Source organism: Pempheris klunzingeri, chromosome 5 (genome assembly GCF_042242105.1).
Source record: "Pempheris klunzingeri isolate RE-2024b chromosome 5, fPemKlu1.hap1, whole genome shotgun sequence".
Lineage (NCBI taxonomy): Eukaryota > Metazoa > Chordata > Actinopteri > Acropomatiformes > Pempheridae > Pempheris > Pempheris klunzingeri.
In genome coordinates, this window is record NC_092016.1 from 23,155,838 (window position 1) to 23,171,684 (window position 15,847).

Consider the following 15,847-nt stretch of genomic DNA (forward strand, 5'->3'; position numbering starts at 1 on the left):
AGATAACCTTAAAGTTGCTCTGTACAACAGTTTGGGATTGGTTAATGTCTGAACAGAATTACTACTTGTTTTTATATGTGATTATTGGACTGTTGGTTGGACAAAGGGCAGCATGTTGGTGCAAGTTTGAATCCACTGACCAGCAGGTTTGTGGTTTGTACTCCAGCTTCCTCCCACAGTCCAAAGACATGCAGGTTAATTGGTGACTCTAAATTGCCCGTAGATGTGAATGTTTGACCTGTGATTTACTGGCAACCAGTCCAGGGTGTCCCCCGCCTCTCGCCCAGTGTTAGCTTGGCTTGGCTCCAGCCCCCCCACGATACTTAAGAATAAGTGGTATAGACAATGGATGGATGGACAAAACCAACATTGTTTATAAAGTTTAGAAACCAATCAATCAAGTAAATCATTTGTTCAATAGAATAATCAGCAAATTAATCTATAATGAAAATGATGAGTTGCGAAATGAGTTGCAATCTTATAGAAAATAGTTAAAATGCACTATAGCAGTAAAGTCCTGCTTTTATATTAATGTGTAGATAATAATAATAATAATAGTCACAGTGGCCCTTTATCTGCACCGAGTACTTTTACTTGCACTACTTAAAGTCCATTTTCCTGATTATACTTACATATTTTACTACTTCCCATGGTAACATATCTCCTCTGCTTCCACCACCACTGATTCTAAAGCTAAGGTTACAGGGATCTATTTTGGTAGCAGTGCACACGCTGCAACAAGTTTGTCTTTACCTGACCTGAGAAGAGCTTTTCCTGTCCCACACAGGCGAGTGGACAGGTGTATACAGATGGAATTTCAGTACAGTACATGTTGGTATTTAGAACAGTCATATAGTACATTATGCACTGCACATATACACCCATTTCTATTATGTAAACAGGCAAACACTAAATACCTAGAGGGAGATGCCCTGCAATTTCTAATATAATTAATGATATGATAATAATGTTGTGTAATGTAGAAAAAAGAAGAAAAAATGCTGTAGTTCATTGTAGTTAAATGTAATTATAATTGATTCCATGCACAGGACTTAGCACAGTGTTCTAGTTACTAATGTGCTCCCATCAATCATTATCTTTATTCGCTCTAAATAGTTTGATCGGTGGTCTTGATAAAGGTCGATCAGATGATGCAAAATAGGTCTGGTTTGATTGAGAGACAACTGCGAGACACACAATTTAGTGCAGAGGTCAGCAGCAAGGAGACAGCTGTTGCAAGGAGAATGACCTAGTCCAAATGCCTTCCCCTTACTCCTAATCACCATGTTCCTCATCATCATCCTCCACTTCCTCTCCCTTTCAGACTTCAGGAAATTCTCCCGGCCTTGCCTGAGCTAACAGCTCTCACCCTGATGCTCTTCCTCTTTGAAACAGTGGATTAGGTTTAGGATAGGATTAGGTGGCCCTTGCTCACATCAGCTGCCACTGTCAGGAACTCACACCTTGAAGGACAAACCACCGCAAATTAACCTAAGCGCAAACACACACACACACACACACACTATAGCCCCTTTTCCACTGCAGGAACTTTTCTCATTTGCCCGGAATTTTGAAAAACCTTGGCGCATTTCCACCGAAATTAAATTAAAAACGTTCCCTCAACTCCAAACATTCCCCGGAAAAGGTCCTAGTAGCAAGGAGGAACTTTTCAGATTACCCGAAATTCTTGAGGGGCGGGGCTGTGTGCTGAAGAACGCTGATTGGTGGAACAACAGAGGAAGAAATTCAGCGGGATGAATAGCCGACAAGCTGGCGAAGCTAAATGTAGGGCACATGCCGACAAAACAAATTCGTGAAAAGTTGAAGAAACTTATGCAAGATTATAAGAAGCTGGAGGACCACAACAGTCTCAGTGGGACCGACCATCGTACTATACGTCCCCCATATGTCATAAGCCTGATTTGAATAAATGTACTGGAACTTTGAGGTGCGGTGGAAACGCAATTTACCAGGAATTCTTTTACCCAGGTAAATAAATTCCTGGAAATAAAAGTTCCTGGAAATGTTGGTGGAAAAGGGGCTTATGTGTCTGTATCTTTGCTGGGACTTCCCATTGACACAAGGTATACTGTAACTAAAGAATACTAACATATCCCTGACGCTGACCTTTACCCTAAGCTTAACAAACACCAATCAAATATTTTCACACTTTTAGTTTTATTAATAACAGTAACATAGTTTAGAAAGACATTGTTCTCCTAGTGGGGTCACAAAACACCCCATACTGTGATTACTCTCCCAATTTTTGGGGAACCAAACCTAAAAACCTTTTTGGTTTGGTTTTAGGGGAATGACATTTTAAACCTTTATCTCTAAACTGTGTTCATACAATCTGAAGCTAATCAGCTTGGATGTATTTTGTACAGCATCCCGGTATGACAGCTGTGGTTATCGTGTAGCCAATTTGACATTTTTGGTTACTGGTGTGAAATCAATGAGAATACCAGGCAGAAGAAGATGCGGAGTGAAGTTCAGTTTTCCTCCACTTTCTGCAGCCGGTATGCAGTCAGGTCATCAATCATCTGATGATGAACAACGATCTGACTGTGGTAGATCGGACTGTGGTAGATGAATCGTGTGAGTGTGAGAGGTCAAAAAGACAAGAAAGGCACTATAAAAGCACAGACCATTTACAATTCAATCAGGAGACGCTGATGTTTTGCATTGCCTTGACTTCCTTGATACACCCTTTGAACACCACATCAGGCTTTAGTCTTTTCCCAACCAACACCACAGCAAAGTGACTCTTCTAATGGCCTGTAGTTGTCAGTGAAACACTGCCTGCACCTCTCGGATCGGATCCACAGACCGCGATGCCCTTCTCTTGTATTTTCTTTTTCCTCACTCATCTGCATCGAAAATGTGAAGTACATGGGGACTTTCTAGGCAACAATTGTACGTCTTTGGGCAGAAAGGTTATTGCTATCAAGGTATCTGTCAAGCCAGCCAGCACTCGCAGCAAAGTCTTCCCTATTCCTGCTGTCACTCACGGTGGCGCAGATTTCTTTAGCCTCTATCATGATCATCTAGCAGGAGACTCTGATCAATGGTAACCAGATACAGTATACAATTTGAGCCAACCTCTAATTAAGACTAGCCTTTATTTGTCAAAATGTGCAGCCACATTAGTAAAAAGCATTTACATACAGTATATAATTCCATCTTCTAATTTAGTGTGCACATTTTAGCTTTTACTTTTCTATATTATAAGATTTTATTCATTTTATTCTGCAGGAAAGCTCTGAGCTGCTCCCAATAACCAAGTCTAAGCTGTTGTGGTTGGCAGTTGTGTCTCTAAGAGGGGAAGTGGAATATGTTGCAAATGTTGCCTGCCACTAAATACACAGTTGTCAATTCATGATACTTTCTCATCTCTTAATTGCACAATAAATGGAAGGCGGACCCTGCTATGGGTGATCATACTGGCAGATATTACTTCCAGCACCCTTTCTGGTTACTGTGACTGCTGTTAAATAGAGCCTTTAGTGGGGCCACCTAATCGGCAGCAATCGGTAGAAGAGATTGCAAAAATATGTTGAAAAATATGTTCCTTTCCAGCTCCATGCTCTGAATTCTGTTGCTTACCTCTTCTTGAGCTGCGTGTCACTGACATCCTGACTGGTCATGATTCTGAGTGCAGCCAAAAACTCCTGTACAGTCAGATGGATAAAGCAATAGGAGTAAAAAAGCATCCCATCCTCACGTCTCAGCTCCACCTGACAGGAAGATGTGGACAAATGTATTATTTATCATGTCACAAGACCAATAGTCTTCATTCAGCTTAATGCAGTTCATCCTCTGGGGATCATGAATGTCAACATTACAATACTCTGACCCATTCTACTAGCATGGCTGACAATAATATCAGTGACACCATGTTCTCAAATATTGCAAGATGGTTACTTAAGTGGCTGTACTGTGCATAATTCATCTGCTTAATTATCCTTTTGTGCAGCATCTTAAGGATCACTACTAAAATAATTTATAAGATGTGCGAATCATCTGGTAGACAATCATGTCTGACCTTTGAGAAAAGACCTGTCCTGATTGATAACTTCAAGACATCTTGGGAAACATCTTCCTCCGTGAAGAGGACCTTGCTGCTCTCTAGGCCTTTCCAGGCCAGCTGACTCAGTTCACACAGCACAACACTGCACAAAGAGACAGAAAAGATGTTAATTTATTTGTATTTGACTACAGATTAACTGCCAACATATTGTTGGTTTATAATTCATATAATATATAATTTCATATGTTTTCCTCTCCTTATCTTAAAGACTTTATACAGGGTTTTCCTCTATGCTATGTTATGTATGTTATGTCACTGATGTGAAAATGAGTTAATATGTTAGTACCCAGCTCTCACCTCTGTGGAGGTCTCGTGGTGTCTGCAGTGTCATTTCTTCCTCTTTTTTCAGGGTCACGGCTCAGAAATGAACCAAGAACAGTGAGGTAGACCTGGGCAAGGGTGGAGGGTATCTGGGCTTGTGTGGGAGGTTCCTGGGCACTAAAATTCGTTACATCCATCATTACATTTTCACTGCTGCCTCTTCTTCTGTCTTGATCTACCCTTTGTGCAAGACTCCCTCCTCTACTGCCCTCTCCTTCTCGCCCTCTTCCTGGAATCTGTACTTTTTCTTCTTCTTCTTCTCTCACTTGTCTCCTTGTCTCACTTCTTCTCTCTTCCAGAATCTGTGTCCTTTCCGTAGGCCTTCCTTCCTGCAGTAAATGCTCCAGACAGATGCAGCAGATGTTGCAGAGGGCAGGGAGGGATGACATGGCAAGGAGGTGTTGATGGGAAAGAAGGAGATCTGCAGCCCGCACCCCAAGGGCTCTGTTTGCTGAGGCAGGTTTACAGAGACATTAGTTAGCAATTGTTAGAAATTTAAGGTAGACTCACACAGGTGGTCTTCTTATAACATCAAAATCAGTTATATAAACCCCAACACAGAGCAGCCCAACTTGACACACGTGTGTGGGAGTTTTTCTATTTGCAAACTACAAGCAAGCAAAACTGCTGAAATAAACCAAGTGAACAAAATAATATGCAACCATTTACGCAACTCAGCATGTCTTACACAGTAACACTGAGCCACAGTATGACTGCAACCATTAGTGCTCAGTTTTTATTGGTAAGATCTGAGTTATTTTTTTAATGTGGCCGATATCAGATTCCAGTGTGAGACGGTCGCGGTCCTGAACTGATGTGACGTGTGAAAAACAACAATAACAAAGACACTGTCAAACGGAAATAAACATGGGGGACACATGCCCCACACAAATTTGCCAACCAACACTGACTTCTACTCAAAGAAATAGCAGTGTATATTAAGTTGAGATTGATTTAGTCCATAGTCACCTTTTACTCCAAAGAAGTTGTGCACATACTCCTTGATCTCATGGCGGCCCCACCCCAGCAGCTGGCCCACTTTATCTGAAACACCCTCCAAATCGGTGACATCGCGCACACGAGACGTGACCACCACAGTACATCCCGGAAGAAGCTGACGATTTAACAAGCCTGAGATGAGGTCTGCGACAGGCAGAGGGTTTTCTGGGTCCAACAGCTCTCTCTGGCCCTCTTGTCTAGTGAGTTTGCTGTGGAATTCATCGTAGCCATCGAGCACCCAATAGCTTTGCTCTGGATTAGAAAGGAGGTAATCCACAATGGCTCTCTGCTCAGAGCAGAGAACATGTGTAGAATGTAAAACAAACAAAAACAATGTATTAGGTCACATAGTTGAACTTAAAGACATACACTAGCGGCTATGATTTGTTTGTAATGTGGTTAGAAGAAGTACCAAAAAATGCCTTCAGGAACTTGAAAATGGTTCAAAATACTGATGGACTGACTGTACTGCTATCGAGAGCAGCAGTCAATACTATCGAGAGCACCTTCAGGACAAACTCTTGGCACTACTCAGCTTCATGAATACAGCCGCTTATGACCTGCCAATCATCCTGAGAGCAGTCTGAACTTTAATTTCTTTAAATGCTACTTCCATGAATTTAACATCAGAAATGTCTTGATCTATAGAGGTGCTGCTCTAGCATTGCTGCCTGCGTACCTTTCCATCATCGCCGGCTTTTGGAGGTAGGTGGTGTCGGAATAGCAGCTCCGACAGGGAGAGAGGGCGGGACAGTAAGTTCAGCTGACGAAACTCCAGCAGGACAAACAGGTAGGATGAAGGGATAGGGCCCTGAATGAGAGAGGGAGAGAAGAGGGTAGAAAAGAGAGGGGGAAAGAGACAGGGAGGGAGAGAGTAAAATAAAGACAACATGAGAGAATGAACCAAGCAGAGCAGGGGAACTAATGTTACACATCACTACAGCTCCAGAAAGAGCTACGTGAAATTGGTTGGGAGTGAAGTTTGAAAATGAAAGAAATCTGGTGATGTCGAGACAGAGGTGAGCTTACCAGACCTCTGTAGTGCATAATGCAACTGGATGGTAGATAGTGTGTCTGAGTGAGTCTGGGTGTGTTATACTAGTAATGTAGCCTCAAGCTACTAGCCTCAAACAGAGAAGATGTCTGGCTTCAGGGGTCTTGCAAGCTCCCTTGTTTCTAACCCCACACTACCAGATTTTGGACTTGAAGTCTTCAGCTCCAAGCCACACTGACTGAAGTGACGTCACTTGAAGCAGTTTATCAGATTTCTCACAGCTCCCTCAAGAGCCTCAAAAGGCCTTATACAGTTTATTCCCTCAGTCCTGTAAACAGCCTTTGATGTGTAAAATTAGTGGAGTTCCCCTTCAAATGAAACTGGAATTGCTTATGCTGCTCTATGGTTCAGCTGCTCGATGAGCTGCTCGAAAGAAAGAAAGAAAGAAATATAGATCCTGACACCAGTCAGGTAGGTTGGCTCAGAAAAATCCTGATCATGCAAATATGTTTTTTGAATAACAAATGATGTCAAAAATGTAAACTTACAAGTCGAAGTGCCCACTGCTGTCCTAAACAGGACATCAGCAGAGTTTTTCCTGATCCGGCCTGACCAACGAGAACTGTCACCTTTCCTGTACATCCCTGAAGGAAGGTCTCCAGTGTCATTCTGGACTCCAGTGACCCATAATCCCCATCAAGCTCTGAGTTGGTAAAACAATGTTTAATTAGTGCACAGCAGACTTTATGCATGAGAAGGAATATTCTATGTCTGTAGCCACACCATAGAAGACACATTGTTTCTTTTTTCCTTTTTCACCATTCTGATGTCAGTTTTTTCATCTGCATGTGCCAGATTGAAGTGTATTTTGAAATCTGTCATACTCAAATAAAGATTCTTTTTTCAGATAATTCCAGCAGATTCTTAGGGCACAATAAGAGGAGGAGGAGGTCACCCTAACCTGAAGTTCTACTCCCTCTGTCTGCTGATCCAGGAGTTTGATCAGGTCTGTCCCTGCCTCCTTTCGCCATTCTCAAGCTGACCCACACATTCTCCAGCTGGACCTTCCCCACCAGGCGCTCACTGAGTCCCTCCCACCTCCTCAGCCGTAAACTCATCACTGCAGCAATGTACTCCTGCCAGTGATCTGTGGGTAGAAAACATAAAAGACATTATGTTCCGTTTCTTCTGAGAGAAAATTTCTCTTCATGTGGTGATGGAATTTAGTATGCCATAAGTACGTGCTCACACAACGTTCATTTGGACACTCAAAGGTCACAGTACAAGAAAAACGTCATTAAAAGTTTAAAAAAATTTTGGCGGAATTCATGGAATCCAAAACACTACAAAAAAAACTAAATCAGGTGCAGTAAGTGTGCGGGGAGTTGGTTGTTACTCCACCACTGAACATGAGAGCAGGGTAAACCCTGGTAAGGTGATACTCAGTAAAAGGGATCGCTAAGATGCCCAGTTTACTCCACAATAAACACGTCACAGTGGAATGAAAACATCTCATTTCACCTTTTATTGTCTGTGCAACTCATTTTTACGGTGAGGTCTTGATGTTGATAGCCAACAACACAGCTGACCTAAGTAGCTCATGGGGAAAAGGAGGGGTGGTGGCTTATGCTTCTTCATAAACCATGGCTGGTGTACAGATGTCACAGTCTTGAAGAGTTCATGCAGCCCTGATTTGGAAACCCTTTTCATTCACCGTAAACCATTTTATTTTCCAGGGGAGTTCTCTTTGTTTATTCTGCTCGCCATTTACACCCCCCCCCCCTCAGGCCTCTGTTAGCCACGCCCTACAACACTTGGCTGAGCAGATAACCAACATGGAGCACAAACATCCTGATTCCCTGGTTATTATGAAACAAATCAAGTGTCCCACCAGGGACACAAACACTCTGGGCCACTGTTACACCACAGTAAAGGACGCCGATCACTCTGTACCCAGTGTAGCTTTGGGACTCTCTAATCATTGTAAGGTTCATCTTCTCCCCAATTACAGGCAGAAACTAAAATCTGGAAAAGGCAGCTCCATCAGGCCAAGGAGGAGGCCTACAGAAGTGTGGACAGGATCCTGTACAACCAGTCCAGGAATTCACTGACAAGGGAGATCAGAGCAGCAAAGAGGTGCGACACTGAAAAGCTGAGAAACCAGTTCTCAGCCAATGACCCGGCGTCAGTGTGGAGAAGCCTCAAAGATGTCTATTAAAGGAGACTGCCCCCCCCACCATGCTGTGGAGAACCACCAACTGGCTGACCTGAATGAGTTCTACTGTTTGACAAACCCACTTTCACAGCCCTCCCCCACAGAAACTTTAGACAACCACCCACACACCCTGCCACCGCCCCACCCTCCCCAACTGATCCCCTAATTGCATGACCAGCGCTGACCAGCTGGCCCCCCCATCTTCACACAGATCTTCAGCAGATCACTGGACCTGTGTGAAGTCCCGTCCTGCTTCAAACGCTCCATAATCATCCCCAAGAAACCCTCCATCACAGGATTAAATGACTCCAGGCCCATCACCCTGACGTCTGTGGTCATGAAGGACATAACAGGCCCCCTGCTGACAACGGTCATCGGGAGGCTGACAGTAGACTTCAGGAGGAGCCCCCCAATACTATCTGTGCAACAACCCTGTTACACTGTGCCTACTCTCTCTAAAGTATATTCTTTGCAGTCAAATAAACAGTTTTGGCTAGCACACCATTACTATACTGTATACACCCATATCCTACCTACCTCATATATATATAATGGAACCTGTACATAGTAATTCCATATTTATTCCAGCATCATTGCACTACTGTCTTGCTTAAGTTAAGTTCTTTCAAATTCCTTGTATGAGTTCACATACTTGGCCAATAAAAGCTGATTCTGATTCATTTGTTGTAACATAAGAATGGAATGCAGTGTTTCCTCAAGAACATACACCACACATATATTAACTATTGTCATGTTTTTCAATGTTACCATATTGCTAATTATTAGTCATAGTCATTAGTCATTCAGTCTCTTTCTCTATCCAACCTCCACCCAACCGGTGGGCAGCATTCTGTTGGGGTCCGTCCCCGCCCACCTCTGAGTCTGGTTCTGTTCGAGGTTTCTTCCTGTTAAAGGGGAGTTTAATATAATATCTGATGCTTGCTCATGTGGGGATTCTTAAATCCTTCGTTTTGAATCCCTGAATCGTTGGGTCTCTCTCTTATTAATGAGTTTGGTCTAGACCTGCTCTTTATGGAAAGCGTCTTCAGATAACGCTGTTATGAACTGGTGCTATATAAATAAAGCTCTAAGACAGTTTTACAAATATGAAATCTTTAAAGGTTACAAAAAAACAACAAATGATCTTGTGTGCTTTTTGTGTCTTGTTAGTCCAATAAGAGGACACACTTCCTTTGTGGAAAACACTTTTTTAGGTATTTTATAGTACTGTATCCAGTTCGCTTAATCAATCTATGTACTTAAACCAGTGAATTGTGTTGTATGCTTGCTCTACCGATCCGTGGCCGTTTGATGAGCTGTTGCTCCGAAGGCGGCGATGACGACTTCTCATCCATGACGGTGGGACTGCAAGTTTCACAAACATCTATGGTGCATAAAAACACACAAGACATGCAGTACATAAAAAGGACTGAAAAATATCCCAAAAGACCATTGCTGTCAAATGCATTGCACGAATTTTGCATGTCTTGCAAAATGCTTCTCACATGCCCTCACTTTTAGTTTCTAAATCAACTAAAGATTTTGGGGGATTCCCAAAGTGGACGAAGAGACAAACTGTTGCTTCTCTCCACCTTTCATTTTCACTTTTTCACTTTTTCACTAACAACAAGGCTATGCCTGCTGAGGGACACTTAAACAAAATAAACCAAATGAACATAAGGAGACAAAACCCAATTAAAGAAACACCCTTCACCTAAAAACAGACCCCTTGTTTCACTTTCTGTTTAGTGTGTGTGATATTCCACTTGGACAACATTTTATTTTGTGAACTGCTTTGGGTGTGCTCAACATGCAAATACACAACAGCAGTACAGCCATAACTATACCTGTGTGTTGTGGAAACGTAGGTAGTATATAGTTTAGTGAAGTGACAAAATGTTGGCGAGATAAATACCAAATGAATGTAAAACCTCTGCAGACAATTTATTCATTTATGCATGACAGTATAGCCAGGCACAAAGAAAAAGTATAATCCTCTTCAATTAAACACACGCACAAGCATACAATGCATATATATTTTGTCACACTTGTACAGACAGTACTGTAATGTTAACTACCTTACTACCCCTACTTAGATGTAGCAAGTACATATCACTATTATTCACTGTCCCTAAGGGTGCAGTGGCTCTGCAAGAAACTGAGAATAATATTTTTGCATGTACTGTGTGTGCCAGATTCAACAGTTAACCATTTCTGGTTTAGCATCGTGCTAATGTCACAGTTTAATCCGACTACACTACCCCCAAAGTAGAAAAAGTAAAACAGCGGAAGGGTGGCCACCTGTTCTAACAGCAATGTTCACCCAATATTAGACCGCTTCCTTAAACTCAAATAAGCAAGCATGCACTGGAAGAGTTTCATATATTCCCCCAAAATAAACAAAATATGCCAATTTGTTCTGTTCTGCTTTGGACATTTTCTATTTTGCTTATCGTGGAATAAAAGAAAACTGATGCTGTATTGCACATCCAGGCACACTGTAATCATTATTGCAAAAGAAGGTGCTTTCCAAACCAAAAAGAGAGAGGAAAAAAAAACGAAACAACTTCTGTTTAAACCATAGAGATATATACCTCCACAGATTATGGCCAGTGTGGCTTCTGTTGATTACTAATTTATGTCTTGTATTTCCTGCCCTAAACACACTTTTCACATCTCTTCTGCAATACCTTGTGTAATATGTGTACTCACACATGGTGCATGTTTAAATGACCTTCCTAGTTGTGTTTTATAGCCTGTTTTAGGCTGCATGAAGGCCACCTGACCGCTCAGGTGACTTTTGGACTGTAGGTGACTTAGAAAGCTCTCTGGAAACACTCAGTACAAATCACTTAAATCACTTGACTTTTGTAGCATTATTTCATACTCACTGTTTGGATACCAAGCCACTGACATAAGCCTTGATTCCAGGTGCATGGGGATGTTCTCACACAACATGCACACGCTCTGAAGGAAGTTGCGGCAATCTGAAGCGTTGGCCACCGTGAAGTACGCCAGCATGGCTTTAATGTGTTCTGTCACAGCGGCTGCAGAGGAGGGCGGATGACTGACGTTTCCCCGGGCATCGCTGGGCACCATTTGATACAACTTCATTATGACTGTGGGCAACTGACTGTGAAGGATGTGGAACAGTTCTGAGGATTCCTGAGCCAAGACGGAGTTCACGTTTTCGTCGTCAGGGTCAAGCTCCTTATCCATGGTCAGGCTCCATCAGTTGATAGACAAACAAGAACACAAGCTCACATACGTAAAGTCGCACACAATCTCGAAAATAACCAACAACTATTTAAACTAATAGTGGGCCAGCTACAGTACGGTTCCCATTGTTCCTTTTTGACATGTGAATACAAACCTTTCACATACACACTTGCATGAACCTTATGACCACTAACATCATCATCACAGAGGAAGCACATTTCACCAACTCAGTATACATTTTACATTCTTCAACAAATGAATGGACCTGTCTTCTTCATTTTTAAAAATAGTATCTTTAACATCTGCTTTGGTCGGCTCCCATGTGATGTTTAAAATGCGTCTCACCAACTTTTCATTAGTGTACATTTGTTTTGGCTTGTGTTTCATATTTTAAGGACTTTAATTGCACAAACTTAGCATATTTATTAGTTTTTAATATGAAAAAGACAATTGAGGTAGTTGTGCTGCAGATTATTTTTACCCTCGTGGTCAGCGGAAAGGCGTGTGCGTTTACGCAGCACTTTTTAAGGCGTCTTTTACTGTGCGTACTGTTATGCGCACATTTTATACTTCATTTCTTTTGTTTTGGACTGCCAGTGAAAATCTCTTGCCAGCAATTTCAATGTACTGTCTCAGGAAAAGTGTGCTTTGTTTCTCCTCGTTGTCCTCCACAGAATTTAGAGCCGAGGTCATTTGAGGTAACGAGCGTGTCTCTCTGCTGAGTCTTTTCTATGGCGCCACACAGAAACAGGGTTGTGGTTGCACGACACGGAGTTGATCTTAATCGATAAAAAGTTAGCTTAAACTGACACATAAAAGAATCACTCACCAACAGCCGTTGCCGCAGACTGCATCTCTCTGCAGCAAGAGTAGGTTTTACTTGAAAACGAAACTAAGGGCTGGGGATGGTTTTACTTTCGTTTTACGCGCGGCAAATAATTAGAGTCACACACCAATAGATTATGTCAATGATACGTGTGAGTGTCTGGCAGGGATGTTTATTATGATCACATGAAACCAGCAGTGTGGTAGAGCTGATGGCTGCCAGAATCACTGAGTGTGTGATTTTATACAACTTTCTGGATCCGAATCAAGTTTAAAACCATAATAAAAAAAAAAGAAAAAGTCATTACCAAAAAATGTAAGTACTCGTGATTCTGAATGGCCCATTTCAGTATAATACATATCAATGGATTATAATTAGTGATGCATTAATGACTAAACGTCACCAGTGTTACCGCTGGTAAAGGTGGAAGTCATTTCAGTTACTTTATACAAGCTTTATCTATAATAAATAAATAAATCCTATTTCATTACTTGATTTATATAATCTAAATCTGCAATGTAACAAATGTTGAAAAATGCAGTGGAGTAAAATAAGTACAATATTGGCTTCCATTATGTAATGGAGTCATGGGAGTGGCACCTATTACTAGTTACTTATTATTAGTATTTTACCAAGTTTTCAGCATGTCAAAAATCCCCCTTCTGTGTATCTGTGTAGATGCAGTCTTGTTCAACAAAACTGGATAACTGTGTCTGAAGTCTAATGCTCAAGAACGATCGAATGCCCACGCTGTCTGCTCATTCCCGCTCATTACCTTGGTGAGCTGCAGCCCCTTTTATCCTAATTTTTTTTTGGACCCAAATAACTCTCTATGTCTTACTAGGGTAACCTGTCAGCTGGCTGTCTTTTTACAGAAGCTACAGCAACTGCTGTGTGCCACCACTGACTACTCAGCTTCTCTCTTCCCTCTCAGTACCCTGACACCTATCTAATTTCATTGCCCTGGCGTTATTGGATAGATGCAGCACACAGAATGTTAGGTAAACTTAGAGGAAAACACGGAATGACAAAATGTCAACACACTTTTATTGAAATAGTGATTCATGGGCTCGAACTCAATACAGAGAGCAGTTAATGCCTGTCTGTTATTCTTCCTCCTAATGGGACACCACTAGGGAGTGGGCAGTAAAATTGTATTATTATTATTAATTATATTCATTATTCAATCAGTGATGACTGATTTTGTCAGTTAAGACTAGATTTAAAAAGTGAACATCCTGTTTGAATTCAGCCAAGTAATTAACATGTTTGATCAGCATATGTGACATACGAATACCTGTCAGAATGTGAGCCAAGTATCTATACAGACACGCATACAGTAGCTTAAAGTAGACTTAACAGTATGCCGCTGGCTTTTGACCAAGTGAGGGTAACTCCTGGAGTGCGAGGACTTTGCTGTGAGCCATCAGTCAGATCAATCAGCTCCATACTCATTGCAACTGCATGGATGGAAAAGCTGTCACCTTTTTTTTTTTTTTTTTTTTAAATCTTGCCTGCATTTGCGTGTATGTAAATGTAATGTTTTTACATTTAAAACATTCTGTCTGAGAATTTGGATCATTCACTGCATAGACAAACATAGTCATATGCCATATGACGGTCATATACCAATAACAAAGATATTTTGTGACATCCAGGTGAGTAAAAGAAGTGTCAAGGAAAGCAAACATTTTCCAGTCAACACTTACTGTATGCCCTAACATTAAAAGTAGTATTAAGTTTTGGTCAAGACATTCTTTTTGTATAATGTACAGTCAACCAATCCAGGGCAAGCCTTGCACCCTCTCACTTATTTGATGACATGCCCACTTCTTTCACCTCCATACAGCAACCTTTAAACTACTCAAATTACATGATGGATAGGACAGAGGGCTCCTAACAAATGTGGCTTGCAGGGCCATAACATGTGTTCCTCATTGCACCCTCCTTTAGCTGACAACTGGCTTACTCTGACCACTAAATCAAGCTCACTTTAATGTCAACTGAATGTCCCCTAAGACAACATCACAGAGCCTGGATCATGTTGAAATTACATTTCAGGAGACAGTGACATTGCTGTAAAATCATGTTAACTTACTTTGGAGGATTAAAATAAATCTGCAACTATGGTAACTTGTAGTAGAATAAAACAAATTTTAATTGAATTAAAGAAAATTACAAGCAATTTAATCTTTAGCTTACTTAATGATTAAACAGAATGCATACTAAGTCATGTCTGGTTACATTTACATGTGCATGTACAATAAAGATCCATATTTTTATCCAATTCGCAAAAATTATCATTCTGATTGATCAGAAGAAAAAATGTTCTAAGCTTTGATGGACCTCAGTAAGCTTCCCAAGGATGCTTGCTACATTCCCACTAATCTTAATGTATAAACTTTTATGTGGGTTGTATATGAGTAAGTCAAGAAATGCTCTTTCAATTGTGAAATGCCCAATACATCCTAATTCACAAGAAGTCTGAAGACATAATCTCAAAAGACAGAATATTCTGCATAGCCATGTAAAAGCTTAACACCTTTTTTTTTATCACTGTGGAAAATAATGAGAAAAAAATCACAAGTTTTCTACCAGCACTCCTATGATGTTGACACTGTCAAAATATCAAATATCAAAATATAGTAAATACATCAGTAGTGTATTAAGAGGATGTTATTTGGCAATATAACACACTCATGGAATTAATCTGTAAAGTGTTTATACCTTAAGATGTAAGTAATAACACCACAACTTCCTGTTGGATGTAGTCATTTTTAATCACATTTTGAAAATATAAAACCATCATTCCATCCACTGCTTATAAAATAAATATATTTACATATATGTTCAGTGTTTCAAAAAAACCCTTCCACTATTTCAGGTGGGGATTCTCTGAAATTTCGTGCCAGCAAAAAATTTCCAATGCTTCAAGTCTCGGCTGTCATTCCAACCATACTTGGCATGTTACCCTGCTTTAAGCTTTGCTTTGTAAGCAAGCCAGATCAAATATAAGGGGCCCAAGGAGAGCCTCAGAGTGTGTGGTAGCACAGAGACGTTTCTGCTTGTGGTGAGGACCTACTGCTAGTGCATTTGCATTGTGCTATTCAGATGTATTTCTTAGACAATAGTTCAAAAATGATTATCATGTAAAAATGATGCATATGTGTTATTCTTTAATGC

At 41.0% G+C, this 15,847-nt stretch overlaps 1 protein-coding gene across 3 annotated transcripts in view; it reads right to left on the reverse strand.

The window, feature by feature from the left end:
• The window catches only part of nlrc5 (NLR family, CARD domain containing 5), a 33,057-nt gene extending 20,373 nt beyond the window's left edge, over positions 1-12,684 (reverse strand). Inside the window, exons 1-10 of one of the 3 annotated variants that reach the window (XM_070830727.1) lie at positions 12,668-12,684; positions 11,511-11,845; positions 9,914-10,003; positions 7,366-7,551; positions 6,953-7,107; positions 6,090-6,221; positions 5,381-5,696; positions 4,388-4,862; positions 4,046-4,172; positions 3,607-3,737 (exon numbers count right to left, since the gene is read on the reverse strand). In XM_070830727.1, the coding sequence (XP_070686828.1) occupies positions 3,607-3,737; positions 4,046-4,172; positions 4,388-4,862; positions 5,381-5,696; positions 6,090-6,221; positions 6,953-7,107; positions 7,366-7,551; positions 9,914-10,003; positions 11,511-11,838 (1,940 nt within the window). In that variant the 5' untranslated portion in view covers positions 11,839-11,845; positions 12,668-12,684. Of the gene's footprint in view, positions 1-3,606; positions 3,738-4,045; positions 4,173-4,387; positions 4,863-5,380; positions 5,697-6,089; positions 6,222-6,952; positions 7,108-7,365; positions 7,552-9,913; positions 10,004-11,510; positions 11,848-12,667 lie in introns of those variants that run through there. The other 2 variants (XM_070830728.1, XM_070830729.1) reach the window with 2 other exon arrangements.
• Positions 12,685-15,847: the final 3,163 nt, after the last annotated feature.